This window comes from Atta cephalotes, assembly GCF_000143395.1.
Source record: "Atta cephalotes unplaced genomic scaffold scaffold00089, whole genome shotgun sequence".
NCBI lineage: Eukaryota > Metazoa > Arthropoda > Insecta > Hymenoptera > Formicidae > Atta > Atta cephalotes.
The window spans coordinates 420,469-438,978 of record NW_012130153.1 but is presented as its reverse complement, the minus strand read 5'-3'; the positions used below and the strand labels follow the sequence as shown (position 1 = coordinate 438,978).

The 18,510-nt window shown below is 30.6% G+C and overlaps 2 protein-coding genes across 2 annotated transcripts in view; both read right to left on the bottom strand.

The window, feature by feature from the left end:
• The window catches only part of LOC105624823 (protein bride of sevenless), an 11,498-nt gene extending 9,572 nt beyond the window's left edge, over positions 1-1,926 (bottom strand). Inside the window, exon 1 of the mRNA XM_012206175.1 lies at positions 1,794-1,926. Within this exon, the coding sequence (XP_012061565.1) occupies positions 1,794-1,926 (133 nt within the window). The remainder of the gene's footprint in view (positions 1-1,793) is intronic.
• A 3,679-nt stretch (positions 1,927-5,605) lies between these two features.
• Positions 5,606-14,316, bottom strand: LOC105624807 (lysyl oxidase homolog 3). Its single transcript, XM_012206157.1, has 8 exons — positions 14,106-14,316; positions 11,584-11,730; positions 10,952-11,227; positions 10,318-10,527; positions 7,946-8,243; positions 6,529-6,657; positions 6,243-6,366; positions 5,606-6,107 (listed from the first exon to the last, which is right to left on the bottom strand). The coding sequence occupies exons 1-8, from the start codon at positions 14,314-14,316 to the stop codon at positions 5,985-5,987; spliced, it is 1,518 nt and encodes a 505-aa protein (XP_012061547.1). The 3' UTR covers positions 5,606-5,984.
• Positions 14,317-18,510: the final 4,194 nt, after the last annotated feature.

Sequence of the window (18,510 nt, the reverse complement as noted above, 5' to 3'; positions counted from 1 at the left end):
CCACCACCTCTCTCTCTCTCTCTCTCTCTCTCTCTCTCTCTAAATTTAAGATGTTTGACTCTTCATGTAATACGGAGAAATAATTGCTAACTTTGACTGTTAATAACTTTTTAACGAATAATGAACGACGACTAAAACTTAGAGATTATTCAGAGTCATGATCTTGGCATGATATATCAAAGTAAAGATAATGGGAGGGAGAGTCCCTTATTCGGTATAATTATCTTCTTATTGATTAAAATAAAAATGTATTTAAGAGATGGAGAAAAAATTTTTGTAGAGGAGACCGGAACAAGAGTTATCACATGGGGTAAGTTATAGTTAATTTTTTAGTTGCCACAGGTGGCAGCACATTTTTATGAATTTTTATGAATTTTTATATATATGATTTTATATATGATTTTTATGATACCCTACAACTTTATTTTGTTTAATCGCCATATTTGAATTCTAGAAGACGCTACGTATGTTTTCTTGATTTTCACTGTCAAAAGTAAATGTTTTATTGTATAAATCGCTTATGTTATTTTATGTTTATAAATTAAAGATGATTATCCTTTTGTACATTTCTTTTATATATATTTGATTACAATAACACATTTTATTTGAATCAATATATGTACGTGTTTTCAAATTAAAAATGGAAGATTGGGGTAAGTTGTTTTCTTCGATCGGGGCAGGTTGTTACAGTATAACAACTTATCCTACTAAAAACAATTTTTTTTTCTACGGAATGATGCACAGACTTTTATAAATAGACTACCGACTTTGTCTCCATGTTTGAAGACAGCGCTGGGCAGCACTATATTTGTGTTCACTCACTCTCAAATGTATAAATCACACGGATAATAACGTTAGTGTTTTTATATAAATTTATGCGATATTCACAAACAGAACGCATACATAAATTGAAACAAGGACAGGTTTATTTTTTTCTATCATATTGAATCAGCAGTCTAGTTATAAAAGTCTGGAATGGTGCAATCTTACAAAAAAAAAACAAACAGAGGATCTATAAATGTAGAAATGTATGCGACAGCGAAAGTTAAAGGTGATTAAAGATAATTATAATACCTGTCTGTGAAAAAAGCAGCAAATGCATGTAATATTAATTTTATGACTTTCTAACGTTAACTTTAATAACTAATTAAAAAAAAATTTTGTAATAATATATTTTTAAATTTTATATCATAAAATAAATATTTTTTATGAAGTATTTCATGTTTGATTTAATTGTAATCTTGAATTTGCTTACATATACATATACATTTCAAGTAATATTGTAAATGTAACATCTTGCCCTAGCTCAGTAATAACTTGCCCCACAGTGGGACAAGTTGTTAAAATTTACTGATAGAAAATTTTAATTTTCAGTATTTAAAGACATAGATACAAAAAAATGACTATTTAGTTAAAGATGTATTTGAAGCAATGCATAGGTATTTATTAATTTAAATATATACATTAGTACGGAAAAAATTGCTAATCAAAAATTCTAACAACTTGCTCCAGTCTCTTCTACTTACATGTTTTTGATTATACTCTAGATTTATAAAATAAATTTATAAATTTATAAAAAAAAGTAGTGATGGTGGATGGTTAAGCTATATATTTGTTAAGAGATAATGTATCACTATATAATGTAGTTATATTTAATGTAGTTATATTTACAACTCTTTACTGCTTTAAATTTAATACAGTGCAAACGAATTTCTTCATAAATATAAATTATACATAAAGAAATTTTCAGATTCAATCTAATTGATTAAAGTATTATTAAATTAACGGCTTACCAGTTAAAATAGCGTCACCTGTGGTCTCCAATAATGCATTATTATTTTCACAGCACAGTATTTGCTCGCTCATGCTCAAAGTTAACAGAATACTTAGCAAGAACGAAGCCTTAATGAGCATATCATTTGCCATAGTTTAATTTGTCATCAAGGTATAAATTACGCATGTGAACTTCGGCAAATAAAATTTGTATTCTGATTATTAATAGCTTTAAATTAATTTTGTAAGATTTTCCTAGTCATATTTTTTATTTCATAGTTTATTATTTATTTTACAATGAAATAACATTAAAATCAAAAAAGGAAAATAAAGAAGATAATTTTAACAAATTAATGATTACATAAATCTTTGCTGCTATTTTATATTTATTTTATATTATTTTATACTGTTATTTTGCATTCTTTTTATATATATTTGTATTATTATTATAGGTTTCTATCACTTTGATTAGCCATAAAAATCAGCAATTGTGATTTTAAGTAACACTATGTAATTTGCAAAGAACTCGTTTAGCACAAAAGATATTTTTCATAAATGTTCTGTCCGTTTTCTTGAGCGTTAATTTCGAAGGCATTTATTAAATCGCGTGACAAGCGCTACTTCGGCGTTTAACAATCAGTACGAAACACGCACATCCCGCTTTACCTTCGCTGTTCCAATTTTTGTGATTACCGGTGGACGTCAGAGCTTATTTTACTCTTGGCTGATGGACCTAAAGCTTTAGAACTTTAACTTTGATATTGATCTTCCCTCTTGAATAATCTTGTTACTCGAAAAATTCTACTCTCCGTGAATATAATTTCCGTCGAGATGCACATGACTGACTGCTCTTTGAATGACGTCGTTGACGAATTTTCACTCCTCGAGAAGTTTCGCCACTTTGAACGTCCCCAAGCGCTTGATAAATTATTCTGAGTTTTGTCACTTCGAAAAATTCTCCCCCGAATAATAGTGAGCCCCAGGTTCCCCAGGCGTAATGATCGTCGCGAGAATCGCTACGTGCTTTCTCATTCCATGACATGTGGAGTGAAAGTCGCCATGACACTACACGACATTCGATGCTATCTATGGAAGCCGTACTCTTGTCAAGTTAACTCCATGTTTTTTAAATGGATTATATGATCAGTCACGTTGCTATTAGGCATGATACGTAATTGACAGTTGATTTTTTCTTTTTGAATGCTGTTGAATAAAAAGATTTAAGTAGAATTTGAATAGAATTTGCACGGAAAGGATAATTTTGCTCAAAAATTTAGTTAGATACAGATTTGAACATAATTTTGTTGATCTAATTATATAGAATGCTGATTGCAACTAGAATGATTATACATTTTTTGCAACTTAATGCTTGAGATTCCTACGTAATTATTTTTATAATCCAACAAAATTATTTTCAGATCTATATTTAGTAAATTTCTAGATAATTGTACAAAATTGGTTTTTTCCGTGTGATCAATGTACTATACATTAAGCTTTATATCATTAAACTTTACAATTTTATTACAAAATTAAAAATACAATTACTTTCGATATTTTATATATTATAATCATCATTATTATACACGAAATACATGCTATGAAACGTCGTCTTATTCTACGTGGCTTTGTAAATATTTAAGAAAATGGCATTTGATGTTAATTTTATTGGAATCAGAACGATAGTTTAATCCCTTCCGACCTGTTAAGCTGTTTCTTCTTGAGAAGAAGGCTGAGAATCAGCATAAAAACGTAGGTAACTTAATTTTCACAAGTCCGTTTTACGACGCCGCATCTTCGTGTGATTATGAATTTAATTTGTTTAAAACATAGGGCGAATGTTACGACGACTATTATATAATGATTTTATATCCCTCGTGATATTTTGCTTTCCGCCAGAAAGGCGGGTTGGCAGAAATATCTTCATGAAAATTTTCTCATTTGAATCTTTCTATGTCGACTTTAAAATATTAAATGTATATTTTATGCTCTTTCCTCTTTTTTTCATACAAATGTTGCTTTATAGACATGACGTGGAAAAAGTTTGAAAGTTATAATTTTTTATTATAAGTAAAATATTAAATGTATATTTTGTGCTCTTTCCTCTTTTTTTTCACACAAATGTTGCTTTATAGACATGACGTGGAAAAAGTTTGAAAGTTATAACTTTTTATTATAAGTAAAAAAAATACTGTTAAGCTGATATTTCGTGAAAAATTATATTTTGTATTGATATATTTTGATATAAAATAACATGAAATATCTTAAAATATTCATATTTTGATGATCTTATCATATCTTTATGTATATGTTATTTAAAATATATCAAAAAATCAGAGTTGCACAAGAAACTTTTGTTCATGGGAGTTTGGAAGGTCGACAACTGAAAAATCGCTGTGATTTTTTTATACAAAACTAAATCACTATTTATAACTAGATTGTCAATATCACTAATGGGATGATCATAGTTCTATGATGATTAAGATAAGATTATTCGTAGAGCGTATTTATTTGCTAATTTTTCAATTAGTATTTATCTTTTAAAATTTTGTAATATGTTTGAGACACTCTACAGCCCCAGACGGTGTCCAATGTAAATTCCGGAACCAAAACGCAAAGCCATCGACGCAAAAAAATTCAATGTGAATAACATTTCAAGGATTGTAAAGTGTTGATACGCATCTGAGTGACGCTTATCAACACTTACAGTTCTTGAAATGTTCTTGCTCACATTGAATTTTTTTGTGTTGATGCCGATGGTTTTGTGTTTTGGTTCTGAAACTAAAATTGGACAAGCTTATTCTATAGGAAAACGAAAATATATAATGGTTCTAACTATAGATATATCTGTGTGGGATATATCTTATCTGATAGCAAGTAGCTGATGGTAATGTTCAACATAGCATTCTAGCGTGACGTAGCACGCCTCTATCCTAGATAGACCCGGTCTAGGGCAAACTTGTATCTCTGATATGACTGCGATAATCATTTTCCCCGGAATCATAATTAATGTACGTTGCCGTGCATACGAAATTAAATACAATCTCTTGGGATCCCCAAAATAGCGTGAACGTCCGTTTTGAACTTTTATCGAGCACAAAAACGTTTTATCTATTATTCTGAGAGTTTTTCTTTTTCTGATAAGAAAATCGCGTAACCACGAACATATCTAGAACGATTTCACACATACGAAAAACGTCTATAAATTCGGTCCTAGACTTCGAAACTTGTGATTCCGTACACGGCCAGCATGCCAGTCGAGGAAGTGGCCGGCTAGCGAGCTGCTTCGATCTGTACACTCGGTTGCTTCTCGCTAGGCGCACACAGATCTAGACATCTATATAATTGAGCTAGTAATTACCTGGCTAGGGTCGCACCAGCTAGTGCTCTGTAATTATCCGAAAAGTTGCGTGAATGGAGACGATAGAGTTTAGAAAGTCAACAGCGAAGACCGGTTATTATATATAGTGAACACAAAAGATGTTTTTTTTTTTAGGACTGTCTATTGTTCTAATTGTGTCGTATTTGTAAATTTAATGGGAATAATAATTTTAAAAGAATCATATACAGCATAATAAATATGTAAAATGAAAGATATAAAATGTGAAGCACAAAGGATTGAATTTCCTCTTATCCTATATAAATTTTAATATTTTTTTAAAAATGTTTTTCGTCTCCAAAGTAAGATAATTTAATATTATATACTATACTATTATAGACTGCAAAACATATAGTTAACTAATATAATAAAATAAAATACATTTTTAGATTTGAATTTACATTATAAATAAATAGAATCATAGTAATTTAGGAACGGAAGTTAAAATTGGATCACTGTATTTCAAAATTGCTTTTATTTTTCATATTAGCTTTTCTCCCAATTTATAATTTTAGAAATACTTATAAGATTATAATAATACGCTGGAGATAAAAATGAATTTCTCAACTAGTGTAATAATTTTAAAACAGCAATTCGGTTTCCATTCATTTTAACGCAAAAGAAAAAAATTGTCATTTTTTTAAATTTCATGATGCATCTTACTTCCAATTAAAATTCTATTTTTGAATTGTGAAATTTATTCTCGAATCTATCACAAGGTCGCAATGTATCGTCTCTTGTTCATATCCAGTTAATGCCAACACGCTTGACATGAATCTCTCACCCTGTAGATCCTTAGCTAGAAAAAGCTCTGCAATCGTGTACACATTGCATGTCAAGGACGTCCCATTATGCAACTATGGACAGTTGCAAAAGTTTCTGTATAAAGAAGGCGGCAGATCGCTGCGTTGTTATCGAACGACATTTCACCAACTTTAAATTCGGGATTTACCGCGACCTGGAAACAAAAGAAAAAGCTATTCATCTCGAAATCCTCTATAGAATGATGGAGTCAAAGCTCGCGATACTCGCAAACTCGCCTAAAGAGATCTCATATTTGATATTTATGAAAATGACTTTATTACGACTGTACCTTGAGTATATAATGTCCTGGCTCGAGCTCGGAAATATCCACCCACTGGCAGTCGATATTGTGCTTGTAAATGTCACTGCAATTAACGGAAATACCTTGATCTCCGTAATTGGCGCATTTGTATCTAAAAACAGTAACGATATTTCAAATTATAAACTTCAACTAATAGACGGATTTAATCGTGATTATAATCGCAAAAAGAACAAGAAGGAATAAAATTACACGTATCTATCAATCATGAAAAGAGGGACTTATTATTGTTATCATGTGTTATTAGAATTTTTACCTGGGTTGAACATCGGGCATACATTGATTGTCTTCGAGGCAAAAGGACGCTTTATGACCTTCGGCAACTTTATTGCCGCTCGAATCGATTACGTCAAAGGTGGCGAATACTTCCATCGAATGATAATGCCTGCAAACCGAAAATGGTCAGAATTAATGTTTTTTTCTTGCGTCAAAATTTATTTTTAGCATTGCAAAAATAATTCCCAAATTTAATCCCAGTGTTTTAAATAATCGATAAATTTAATTAAAATTATTTATTGTGAAACGTCCGAGATTCTTCACTTAATGTTTTAGACTAATTAAAATGTTGTATTTTCTTAACAAAATTTTAATTTGTATTGTATAACAGAAATTTAATTTTTATTTCTTATGGCCTGGTTATGAAGATAGTTAAATATTATTTATATTGGATTATTTTTATCTGATGATAACTCAAAAAAAATTGAAACGTTATAACACAGGATGCATCACTGAACGCTAAATGCTATTTACATTAAATTTAATTTTGTGCTCCGAGAACTGATTCATAATGATCATTTTTTCTATTAATAATTTTTATTATCAATTTTAATTAAGACTGTATTTATTTTTCTGTTTAAAGTTTTGCTTTTTACTTTTTATTAGAGATTTTTTATTAGAGATGTTAATAATCAATTATCATACTCCGAATAATTTTCTTTATATAACTCATTGATTTCAGATATTCTGCAGTTATTATTCATTAATGAATAAATATTCGTACTAAGAATTCTGAAATTATATATCAGGATATATATATATCCTGTTTATATCGATATATTAACCCTCTAATGATAAAATTTCTTCAAAACGTATCTGGTAAGATAGAATTAGATCCAATTTAATGCTTCGTTTTGTTTATTTTTCATGTAGTCAATGTAAAAAATGAAAAAAAATAAATAATAATATGAAAACTTCTTCCTCTGTTTATTTACAGAAAAAAATATATAGGTACATACAAACGTAAGGGCCACATTTGGTTAAAGTAGATGTTGAGGCTAATATATAAATAATTTAATAATTTAATATATAATATTTTTTAGTGGACCTTACCATTTTCAGTTCAAGCAACAAAATTTAAGTAAAAAATATAATAAAGTTTATTAACTGACTTTAAACAATTGCAGTAAAATACTTTGATATTCATATATTTCAAATTTTATATTTAGTTTTAAGTCTCAGTTTTAAGTCTTAAGATGATATGAACTAATCAGAGAGCTGTATTAACATCTTAAGACATTACTTAAGATGATGTTAAAATAAGAATCGATTATGATACCGGCTTTTGACTGGTGAAGCTATGGGATCATATATATTGGATCTCGTTAATAAAAATTAAAGTGGAAAAAGATTTGTTATCAGTGCTCATTCAACGCCGTTATTATCGATTGACTCACATATGACACATGTGCCATTCCCATAGATGTTTAGGCACAGATGGACGGAAATCCGCGGTACCCGCATTTAAGATTCTTGCGGTGAAGCGTAACAGACGTCTTGTCTCCAGGTGCCAATTTTCAGACTCGCCTTGCATCTTGTAGGCTTGCGAGGCCACGCAATTTTCCTCCATTGCGCATTGCAACCAGTATAGCTGACGGTCTTCCAAATACGCCGTGCGCATCAGTTCGATGTGATCGAACACAAGATCAGCCATTTCTCGATGACACACCACCCCTGCCATGTTCTCCGTTGACCCTAAAATTACAATGAGATTATTTTGTTGATCCATTCTACAATTGCATAAGCGTAAGTAGTTACAAGAATTGACCAATCAGTCGAATATTCTCCTCAAACCATTTGATTGTGATTGGTCAAATTACAGCCACTTACAATTATATACTTATTCAATTGTAGAATAATAATTTTTACGTCGAATGTACGATGAATACTGAAATTCCACACTTTTTGAGATAAACACATACCTCCTTGTAATATTTTTTATTTCAGATGTATGTTAACATTTACTATGAACACCCGACAAATACTGCGTAGGAGATGAGAGAAAATAGAAAGATAATATTTTTATTGTCAGATTTACATAAAAAATCAGCTGTGACATAAATCGGAAATAAGGAGTTTGTGTAAAATATTTTTTGTTCACAAACTTACATTTTTTCAAACTTTTGACATAACTGATTTCTTATGCAAGTCTGATAAAGAAAATAACCTCCGCAAACTTTTCTCATTTTTTTTATATTTATGGAATATTTCTCCTTCACGATATTTCTCCTTTAATATTTTAATTAATCTTTAGAATACACAATTAAATACTTGGATGATTAAGAAATAATTGGTATTTAACTTTTCGTCTGTGGATCATTTTTAGCATAAGCAAAAAAACTATGCCCAGGGAATTTTACAAGGGAATTTGGGCTCTGGATGAACAACTTTGAGACATGCCTAAAATTTTAGGGTATCAAAAGAGAATAAAAAATTTCATAAACTCAACTTTATAGGAAAGGTTTCTGAGTGCTAGAACTATCCAAAATTCGCTATTATTACCATGTACTACTAGTCTTATCCAATTTCTGTGCGTCCAGGACACCTCCCCGCAGTGTCCGGCGGTAATGAATTATATCAAAGACATTAATATCTAAAATGTATTTGATACAATTCATTAATCCAGCTAAGTCCCTGATCGCGATTTATGTCGTCATGTCACAGAAATTCGGATTTGTTTGTAATGACGGCGGTATTCCTGGAATTCGCCCTGGGGAGGTAGGAGGGAGGGAGATGGACAAGCGAGGAATGTACCAATCAGAGTAAACTAGCCTTTGGTACCTTTCACCCCGAAGCAGCTACACAATGAGATTCATTGTGGGTAATGTGGAAAATATTAAAAAAAACCAGTTGCATAAACATTTGTTGGCTGAGGAAGTGCTAGATTTCTTGGAACAAAAGTTTAGTAGTTCCACAAGAGCTCCACTCAACATATTTAAATATATATGTCATGCCTGTTGGTGCCATTATAAAAGAAAATGTACTAAAACGAGAGATGGAAACGTTACAGTTAAAAATACTGAACCGCGGTTTCTTTATCAAATCAATTAAAATCTTTTGTTTTATACTTTGAGTGTCTCTCTCCTCTCTTCATCAATTAATATATATTATTTATAACTATTCATTTGGGTCCAAAAAAGATTTTAGTTGTCTTCGTCAAGACTGGACATATTCCAGATATTAGATGATTCGAGAAATCGAATAAAACTAATCCTACATGGTACATAATAGTGGTCATAATAGCGAACTTTGAATAGCTGTAGCACTCAAGGGGTTCATTTATTTACAAAGTTGTGCATATGGAACTTTTTAATCCTTTTTTTTATGTTCTACAATCCTAGGTCTCAATGCTGTTCAACTGGGATCCAAACTGAGCATAATCCTTTCAATTTGAAATTTTTCTGAAAATAAAAGAGGGCGGAATCTGATTTCTTCTCCTAACATATTTTTATTAAATTTTATTATTAAAAAAAACTATTTAGTAATAAAGATAAAAATAAAAATAGAGATGTCGAAAAATAACTCTGAATTTTTCCACATTTTGTAGAAGCTTAGAAAAGTAAAAAACTTGGACTGGACAGAGAGAATAAAAATATAATTACCGATGAAGGAAAAATCTTTCTCTATATCAATTTTTGCAAAGATTATTCTATAAATAAGATAATTAAAATCATGCGAAAATCATCACGAAATACGCATTATTTGTTATATAAATATTACTCTGATAATATTTTATAAGTACATATCTCATCGAGGATGTCAGAAGTACCTGGACAATTTGCAACCTTGTCATGTAGGCATTCTGCCAGATTTCCCTCGTTCCCATTGCACTGTACCCCGCTAATTGATATCGGGGTGATTTCCCCATTGCCGAAGAAATTAGTCTGTACTGCGTCAGAGGCGTAACCAAGGCCCAATTGACGGCAAACCACGGCGGCTTCGAGAATGGACCAACTGTCGCCACAGATGACACCCCAATCTGAAATTAAGTGGCCACGCGAATTTAGTGTGCATCTGATGAATTCAAACATATTACAGTTTTCTCGCTGATATATATATATATATATATATATATATATATTTCAAATTTAAATATATATATAATCGGGATTTAAATTCGAATATATTTTTACTTTTTGTTTTATTTTAACGATTTAATAGAGCGATTAAATAAAAAAAATAAAGTAATAAAATATTTACAAAGAAAACACATGTATCTAATATATATTCATATTAATTATTTTGATTTTTCAATATTTATTATGACTCACGTTTTTAAGTGATTTTTTTAGACAAAGTTAAAGTTCCTGCTTTAAATTATAATTAAAATTAGTTTAATTTGGTATAATTCTATACATATAATTATGATTAATTATAATCCTCGGAGTAAATTGTTTTGTAACCTGTACTGCCTAATTTAATTTCCACTCGACCCTCGGAATGTATGCGTCCTCCGGATAATCGTAGAGCCGTGCCTTGCTGATATGTATCCTTTATTCTGGTCTTTACTGGCTTTTCTTGCGAAATTGGTGGCGATGCTCTCGTTTCCTCACCGTGCGAGCAAATGACGCCGGCAGCTTCGTTACTACCGCAGTCGGAAATGCCCCATCCGTCGAAACGGCATTTCGCGAGTTCGATCTCAGATCCGTCGCAATAAACGTTATCCATCCAGTATCTTCCTTCGAAATATTTTTTATATAAAAAATTGCACGCTTATATTTCATATTTTAATTAAACGCGTTGACCGATAAATAAAAAATAACATTGCACATGCTTGAACAAATAACAGAGTGAAATAAAATAAATTGTAAAATAAAATTGGATATATAATATTTATATGATATTATTACTATAGTTTTTCAGAGATAACACTTAATGCCATACACTAAAAATATGACGCGTGTCTGCCGATAAATTGAAATAAACGAACGACTTATTATTAGATGATCTTGCTTGTCTCGGCCATACATGCAACTGTTGCGCTCGACCGTGAAAGACAGTGATTCAAAATAAAAAGACAAATATCTCATCTCACTTCTAGCCTGACCAAAGTGGCCGTATGTCGTTGCTTTAATTGCACCGTTATAGCCTAATTGCTTGCAAACCACATTGGCCTCGAAGTCGTCCCATTCGTCGTCGCATATACTGCCCCATTTCCCGTCGTGAAGTATTTCCACGTTTCCTGTGCATACAGCAATAAAATCTCTTGCTTACGTTTTTCCTATTGCAGCAACTTGACACAATAAAAAGGAAGTAGTCGATGTGCAAACTTTCGATTCATCAATGGAAAGCATTGTCAATAATAATATTTCAACAACAGTAATGAAAGTCATTTAACTTAAAGACAAAGTTTATTAAAATTTAGTAAAATACTAAAATAGTATTATTAAATAACTAAAAGAAAATTTGCATTATTAATATCATAAACACATGATAACATAAATCATAAATATAACACTTAATTTTCAACAGTTATAAAAGTACAAATCTAAGTTTTATGTCTAAAATGTCCTGTTTGAAATACAGATTTTGTACCGCAGAAGAACCTCTGCCTTATGGTAATTAATACAGGAAAGTTCAAAGTTATAAGTTTTTTCACTTATAATTTATAACCTAATAGTATCGATCTTCTAAAATTTTGTACAATCTTGTATCTTCTAAAATTTTTACTTTGGTTTTAAATGATTTATTGCTCCACAGAAAGGTTTTGCTGAAGTTTCTAAAAATTTAGCTACATAGAGATATGAAAATAATTTTGTTGAATCATAAAAATAATTATGTAGAACTATTCAAATAATTATGTAAGATGCTTAAACTTTTTGCAGCACTACTCATCATGCTTGAAATTTTTACATACAATGAAAACAAAAAGTATTCGTACAAGGAAATTTGTTATAAAAAAAGCCTTATTTGTAGAAAATAAATAAACATTAATTAGCAATTTTATACGATAAATACATTCTGTTCTATCATAAACAAACGAGGTATTCCTGATTTCAGAAGCTAAATTTTTCGTCTGTACAAATACTTTTTGAGCATTCAAATAATACAATTTTTTATTTTCGCTTATTTTTTAGATGATACATTTTATATAATTAATACACATCTTTTTGGTATATATAATTTTAAGAAACATACAATCCATTTTATTCTTTATGAATAAATTAATTATTCAATAAGAAAATCATCAATTAAGTCGAATCGACATTAAATTTATATTGAAATCATCGTATTTATATTGATTCGACATTAATTCGATGACTCATTTCTCGCTGGATAATATTTACTTTTTAAAAATAAAGTTTTTTTAAAAAATAATTTTCTTTGTACGAATACTTTTTACATTCACTGTAATTATTTGGATGATCCAAACAAAGCAAAATTAATCGTTCTTTTTATGAATAGTCGATTTTAATTATTACAAGCATTAAATAACAATTATAGAGAAAGATATTAATTTTCTATTTTTTATATCTTTTATTAACGGTTTTAAAAATCAGTATTATTCTAATTATATTAATTTATTTGATTGTTTTATATAACTGAAAGCATTAAATATTAAACTTTAATTACAATTTTTTATTACAACTTTTAATATCACTTGGATTTGGTTCAATAAAACGACTGCGACCTTCTGTCTTAACAACATATGTAAAAGAGCATCCTGCAAAATCGGCCGGAGTTGTGGAGATCGCGATCCTATTTTATGATCTGATTTTATGGTGACTATGTTATGCTGCGATTCCTGGTATTGCGTGTACATATGTGACGTATGGCGCATAGTTGTTGGCATAAATCTTCCTCGAGTTGACCTCTTTTTAATCGTCATCGCGCGAGAGCGACTTGAACGGCCGCGCGATAAAACTCGCGCGCGAGCCTCACTTTTTATCCCCGCGAAACGGAGCGGGAAAAGAGAGGAAAAGAGAGAGATTTATAACCCGTTTATATTGTAGCCGCGCGCTTTATCGCGGGGAAAATATCAACCCTCAACGAGTTGTGCTTTCATCCTGGTCGGATTTACGATACGGGATGCGCCCAGTTTACATGCATGTCTCGTTGGTGTACAATCGATACTATCGTCGCATTTGGTCTGTGTAATAAGAAGATCGAGAAGATGCATAATTGATTTTAGTACACCAATTGATCCGACTAAACGACGAAGTTCTTTTGTTCCGCATACGTCACCGTCCGTTCCATATGCTTCCTTGAATCGCGTGAATTTTATGGATGTATCATCTTAAGATAAAACGTAAACGAGAAAATTCGCGTTATTATTACTTATTATCATTGTATTTATCATTTATTATTCACGCTAAGTTGAGTCCCGGCGATTTTAAAATAATCCTTTTCTCAATGAAGACTGTTGTTGCTTGATATTAACTTTCTGAGTATCGGCATGTTTTTGATCGACTTTCTTATTTTAAGGGCTAAAATTTTTTTGTCAATGTCATAGGATTGAGTGGCGAAAAAGATGACGCCATTGTCGAGTCTCTAAAGAGATCTCCTCCAAAAGTTAAATGTTTTAAAGATTAAATCTAAAATAAGTTTTTATAGCACCTTCGTATTCGCCGTTTTCACCTCCTGTCAGCTTTAATGCGCCCTCCTGCTTCTTTAATTTTCGGAAATCCTTTCTTAACTTTCTAACTATGCGCGTCTTCTTGTCACGATTGCTGGCCCAGGTAGCGTTGTTACTTGTACAAAATTCAAATACAGCTAACAACATTATCAAGCTAAACGCGATTCCCACTCGTTGCAGTTGTAGCCTCATTTTTCTTGCGTTTTGAAAATTTTAACGTTCAACTAAATAAAAGCTTTATCAATTGCCAGGATCTAATCACGACTTACATTCAATGTATCGTTGCATATGATCTATCATCCAATATTACGCGATATTTTAAAATAATTAGAATTTCGATGAGCACTCACGAAATTTAATCACACTTTCCTCGGGTTGTTGTTCTTTCGTTACGAAGAATACAAAAAAAAATTTACGTTGTACTGAAATCGTGTGCGCACGATTCCACGGGCTACTGATCACGCAATATAACGTACGCAATGCGTTCGCTTCTTGTTTCATAACGCACACTTGTAACGTGACGCCGGCTTATAAGATCATCGGCGGTCCAGATGGCGGATTGTTTCTTTTCCCGCATCGCCGATCTCTTCCTGAACGATTCGTTAGCCCTGATGACCCGTTTAAGTCACATGTCGACGCGATTAGAATAGCTATGACTCGTTCCTGACGAAAGACTTTAAGAAGAAGAATGTTTCTTCTCTTGATTTACAATTCTTGTTTTACAATTCTTTCGTCATTCTTATTTTGCAGGGTATGTTCCAAAATTTGTAATGCAGTTTTACTTTTAGTTTAGATAAATTATAAAATGTATGACGATGAATATGAATATATCAAATACAATTTCGAAGAGAATACATATATGTTTTTATATGGGTAATAAAAAGATAATTTTAATTTAGGATTTAAAATAAAATAATAATAACAATGTATGTATATAAAAAGAAAAAAATGTAATTATTGAAAATATTTGTGTGCAACTTAAATTTTCGAATTTGAAGAAACGACCTAAATTCGAACATTATTGCAAAATTATTTTTCTTTATGAATCAAATCTTATTTTAAAAAGAAGAATTAAAATTATATGCTTATTGTTTCTAGAATTTTTCGTTAATTCTGCGTTTGTCGCATGCTGAAACTGTGTTTTACTTCCGAAATTGACTGGTTGGTATCGATAAATTTTCTTGATTTTACGAACTATGTGATCCATTGTGATGATTAATACTGACATCCGCACGATTCGAATCAATCGTTTATAACGTTTCGGGTCTTGCGTTACGGAAACGCACGGCATATTGTTTCGTCGTGCACGTAGATGAAAATCAACTAGTTTAACCCTCAATTATTACGGTTAAATTTGGGCAATCATGATGAGGTCATATTGTGACCCCAATAATAAATTACATTAACAACGTTTAGAAAGTAATTTTGATTTTCATTACTTAGCCCTTTTTATAGAGAAAATATCTGAGAAAATATCATATCTTTACGAAGATCTGATGACATAAAAAAATAAGTTAAATAAAATAATAAACTGTAACTATTCGAACGCTTACTCTGATAATCTTTACGAAATATCGCAGATATATCAAGTTTGACTTCGTTATAGTATTCGAAAACCGATATATCTATACATATGTATCTATACATATGTATATCTATACATATGTATCTATATGCGACGGCTTTTCAAGATAAAATATTTCATATACCACAATTTATCATCGTCCCACGTTGGACAGCATTAAAGTCTAATAGATAGAAAATAAACAAAAAGATGGATCTGACAATAACCTTCTTTAATGTTATCTAATGTAAAAAGTATCGTAAAATCCAATAAACTATTAGTTTCCGTATTAATTGTCAAATATTCTGAAAAAAAAATTATATAATGGACATATTATATATATATCGATAAAATATGTCAATTTGTATATTTATATAATTATTTATATAATTATTAATGTAATGTATATTTATATAATTATGTATAAATATATAAGAAAATTTTTTTTCCATGGGACCGTATATAATAAAATTATATCAACTAACAAATTACAATATATTTGTCGAACGTTTCGGCTAACTTTTAGCCTTCATCATTAAATTTTAATTCACGAGAAAAAGAATTTGCGTTACAACAACTGATGTTAGAACTAATTTGTATTTGACTCTCTTGAGATGAATCTCCATAGCAATTTCTGTAAGTTTTTTTAATATTTTTCGATTCTAATATTCATTTATTATATTTGAGGTCAAATATCGTTGATCATCCAGCTTATTACTGATTATGGGAAATTTACTGTCGAAATGTAACCACAGGATGAAGATTTTTATGGATTTTATATAATACGTTTGCTGATGAAGGTTAGAAGTTAGTCGAAATGTTCGACAAATATATTATTTATAAAGTATATTAGTTTAAAACAATCGAAATAACGCAATGCGAATTAACGCATAATTATTACAGCACGATTCCTAAAGATCCATTTATAATTTATTAATTGTTTTAATATAAGGAATCGTATTTTATTGTAATTAATGTAAAATTATATATTATTACGAGTTAATATATTATTTATTTCTTTTCTTTAGTTTTCATTATTAAGAATTTTGAATATTGATTTATTCAAATTGCGTGTTTAATTTCACGGATGAAAAACCGAACATCCCTATGCGCTGCTGCGTCACATTTATCTCATATTTTTTCATTATCAATGGGTCCGATAATATACCTGTCCCAAGAAAGTGAATAAGTGCACTTGCGTGTTTTCTCCTACGATTCTTCGCTCTGATGGACGTGAGTTTGGATCATCATCCGTTATCAAGTAGAAGGTAGATGGTTCGATCTAAAAAAAAAAAGTTTAGAAAGTCTACGGTGAGACACGGGTCTTGTTCATTCAATATGTATCATTCGTAATCATTGCGCAATCACCGTCGGGAATTGCTTGTTTTATATTATATTAAGTAAAAGACCGGCGAGAAAAAATCGAAGAATTACGTTAGTAATTAAGTCGCTTTTATGGCACTAAATATACTGTGGATGATTTTTAATATTTCGTATAAATTATGAATAATATTTAAATCAATAATTAATTGTATATTAAATAAATACAAACAAAGAAAATATCATGTTTTGTTTGCGTAAATAAGATTATTTTAACTGTGATTATTATTCATTTAATCTTTTATAAATTTATATGTTTTATCGCCATTCATATTATATTTTAAATTACTTATAGCTCAAAAATATAAATAAAAAAATATTCTTTGTGAACACAATAATTCAAATGCGATTGAAAGCATATGTCAATTTTTTGCCTCCGTTCTCCGATTGATTGCAACCTCATCGTAGTCATTAATTTGATGTGATGTCGGGATAAAAAAAATTCATGTAATTCATATAATGGGCCGTGCTTTTAACACGCTTCATTCTGTGACGTAATCGCGCGAACGAACGCGTGGTGAAGCAATTATCGTGTGCTATGCTCGAGTGAAAACGGCCCACGGCTAAATTCTTGACATACTTAGGCCATGAGACGCTTCCAACATCAAGGGATGAAGGGACGCGAGAGATTATTTGGTCCGTAAACGATTTCTTGTGACACATGGCTGAAGAAAAAAGAATCTTTCTTTTTCACTCGCTCCCTTATGTAGAGCAGATAATTGCTTTCGTCGTAAACTGGAAGACCCACTCAAGTTTATGTCTATATTTTCTATTCATGATTTTTAAAGACAATTAATGCGCGATAGGAAGGATATAAGATTAAAAATCTACATAATAATACTTATTATTTTTAACTGTAACAAAATTGCATATTTTACAATATTCCTTTTTTATCGACCTTTTTTATCTTTTGTATAGTATAATATTTGGAGTTATGTGTGTAAACTATAGATATGATATCGAGCAAAGAAAGGATAATAAAAGATATCTAGTTTAGTAAAACAAATATTTGACTTTATGATATTATATTTTTATTTTCTACAGGCGATGTGTCTAAAATACTATCATAATTTTACATAGCATATAATTTTCTTTCTTTTTTAGTAAACACTAGAATTTAATTACGATTTATCGTTCAAAAATGTATGATTGAAAAAATGTTTGTCACTCCTTTGAATAAGTAAAAGTTTACTATTGGCTCCCTGGCTGAATTATTAATGTCCAATCGATATACTGGCAGCCTATTCGGTTGCTGTATCGAAGGTGCGCGCGCGCGCGCGCATGTGTATGTGTGTGTGTGTGTGTGTGTGTGTGTGTGTGTGTGTGTGTGTGTGTGTGTGTGTGTGTAGAACGAAGTAGTAGTTAGTTGGTAGTTAGTTAACGTAAGTCTTAGTAATAGTAGAAGAAGGAAGAACGGTAAGGTAGTACGTCGTTCGTTTCGT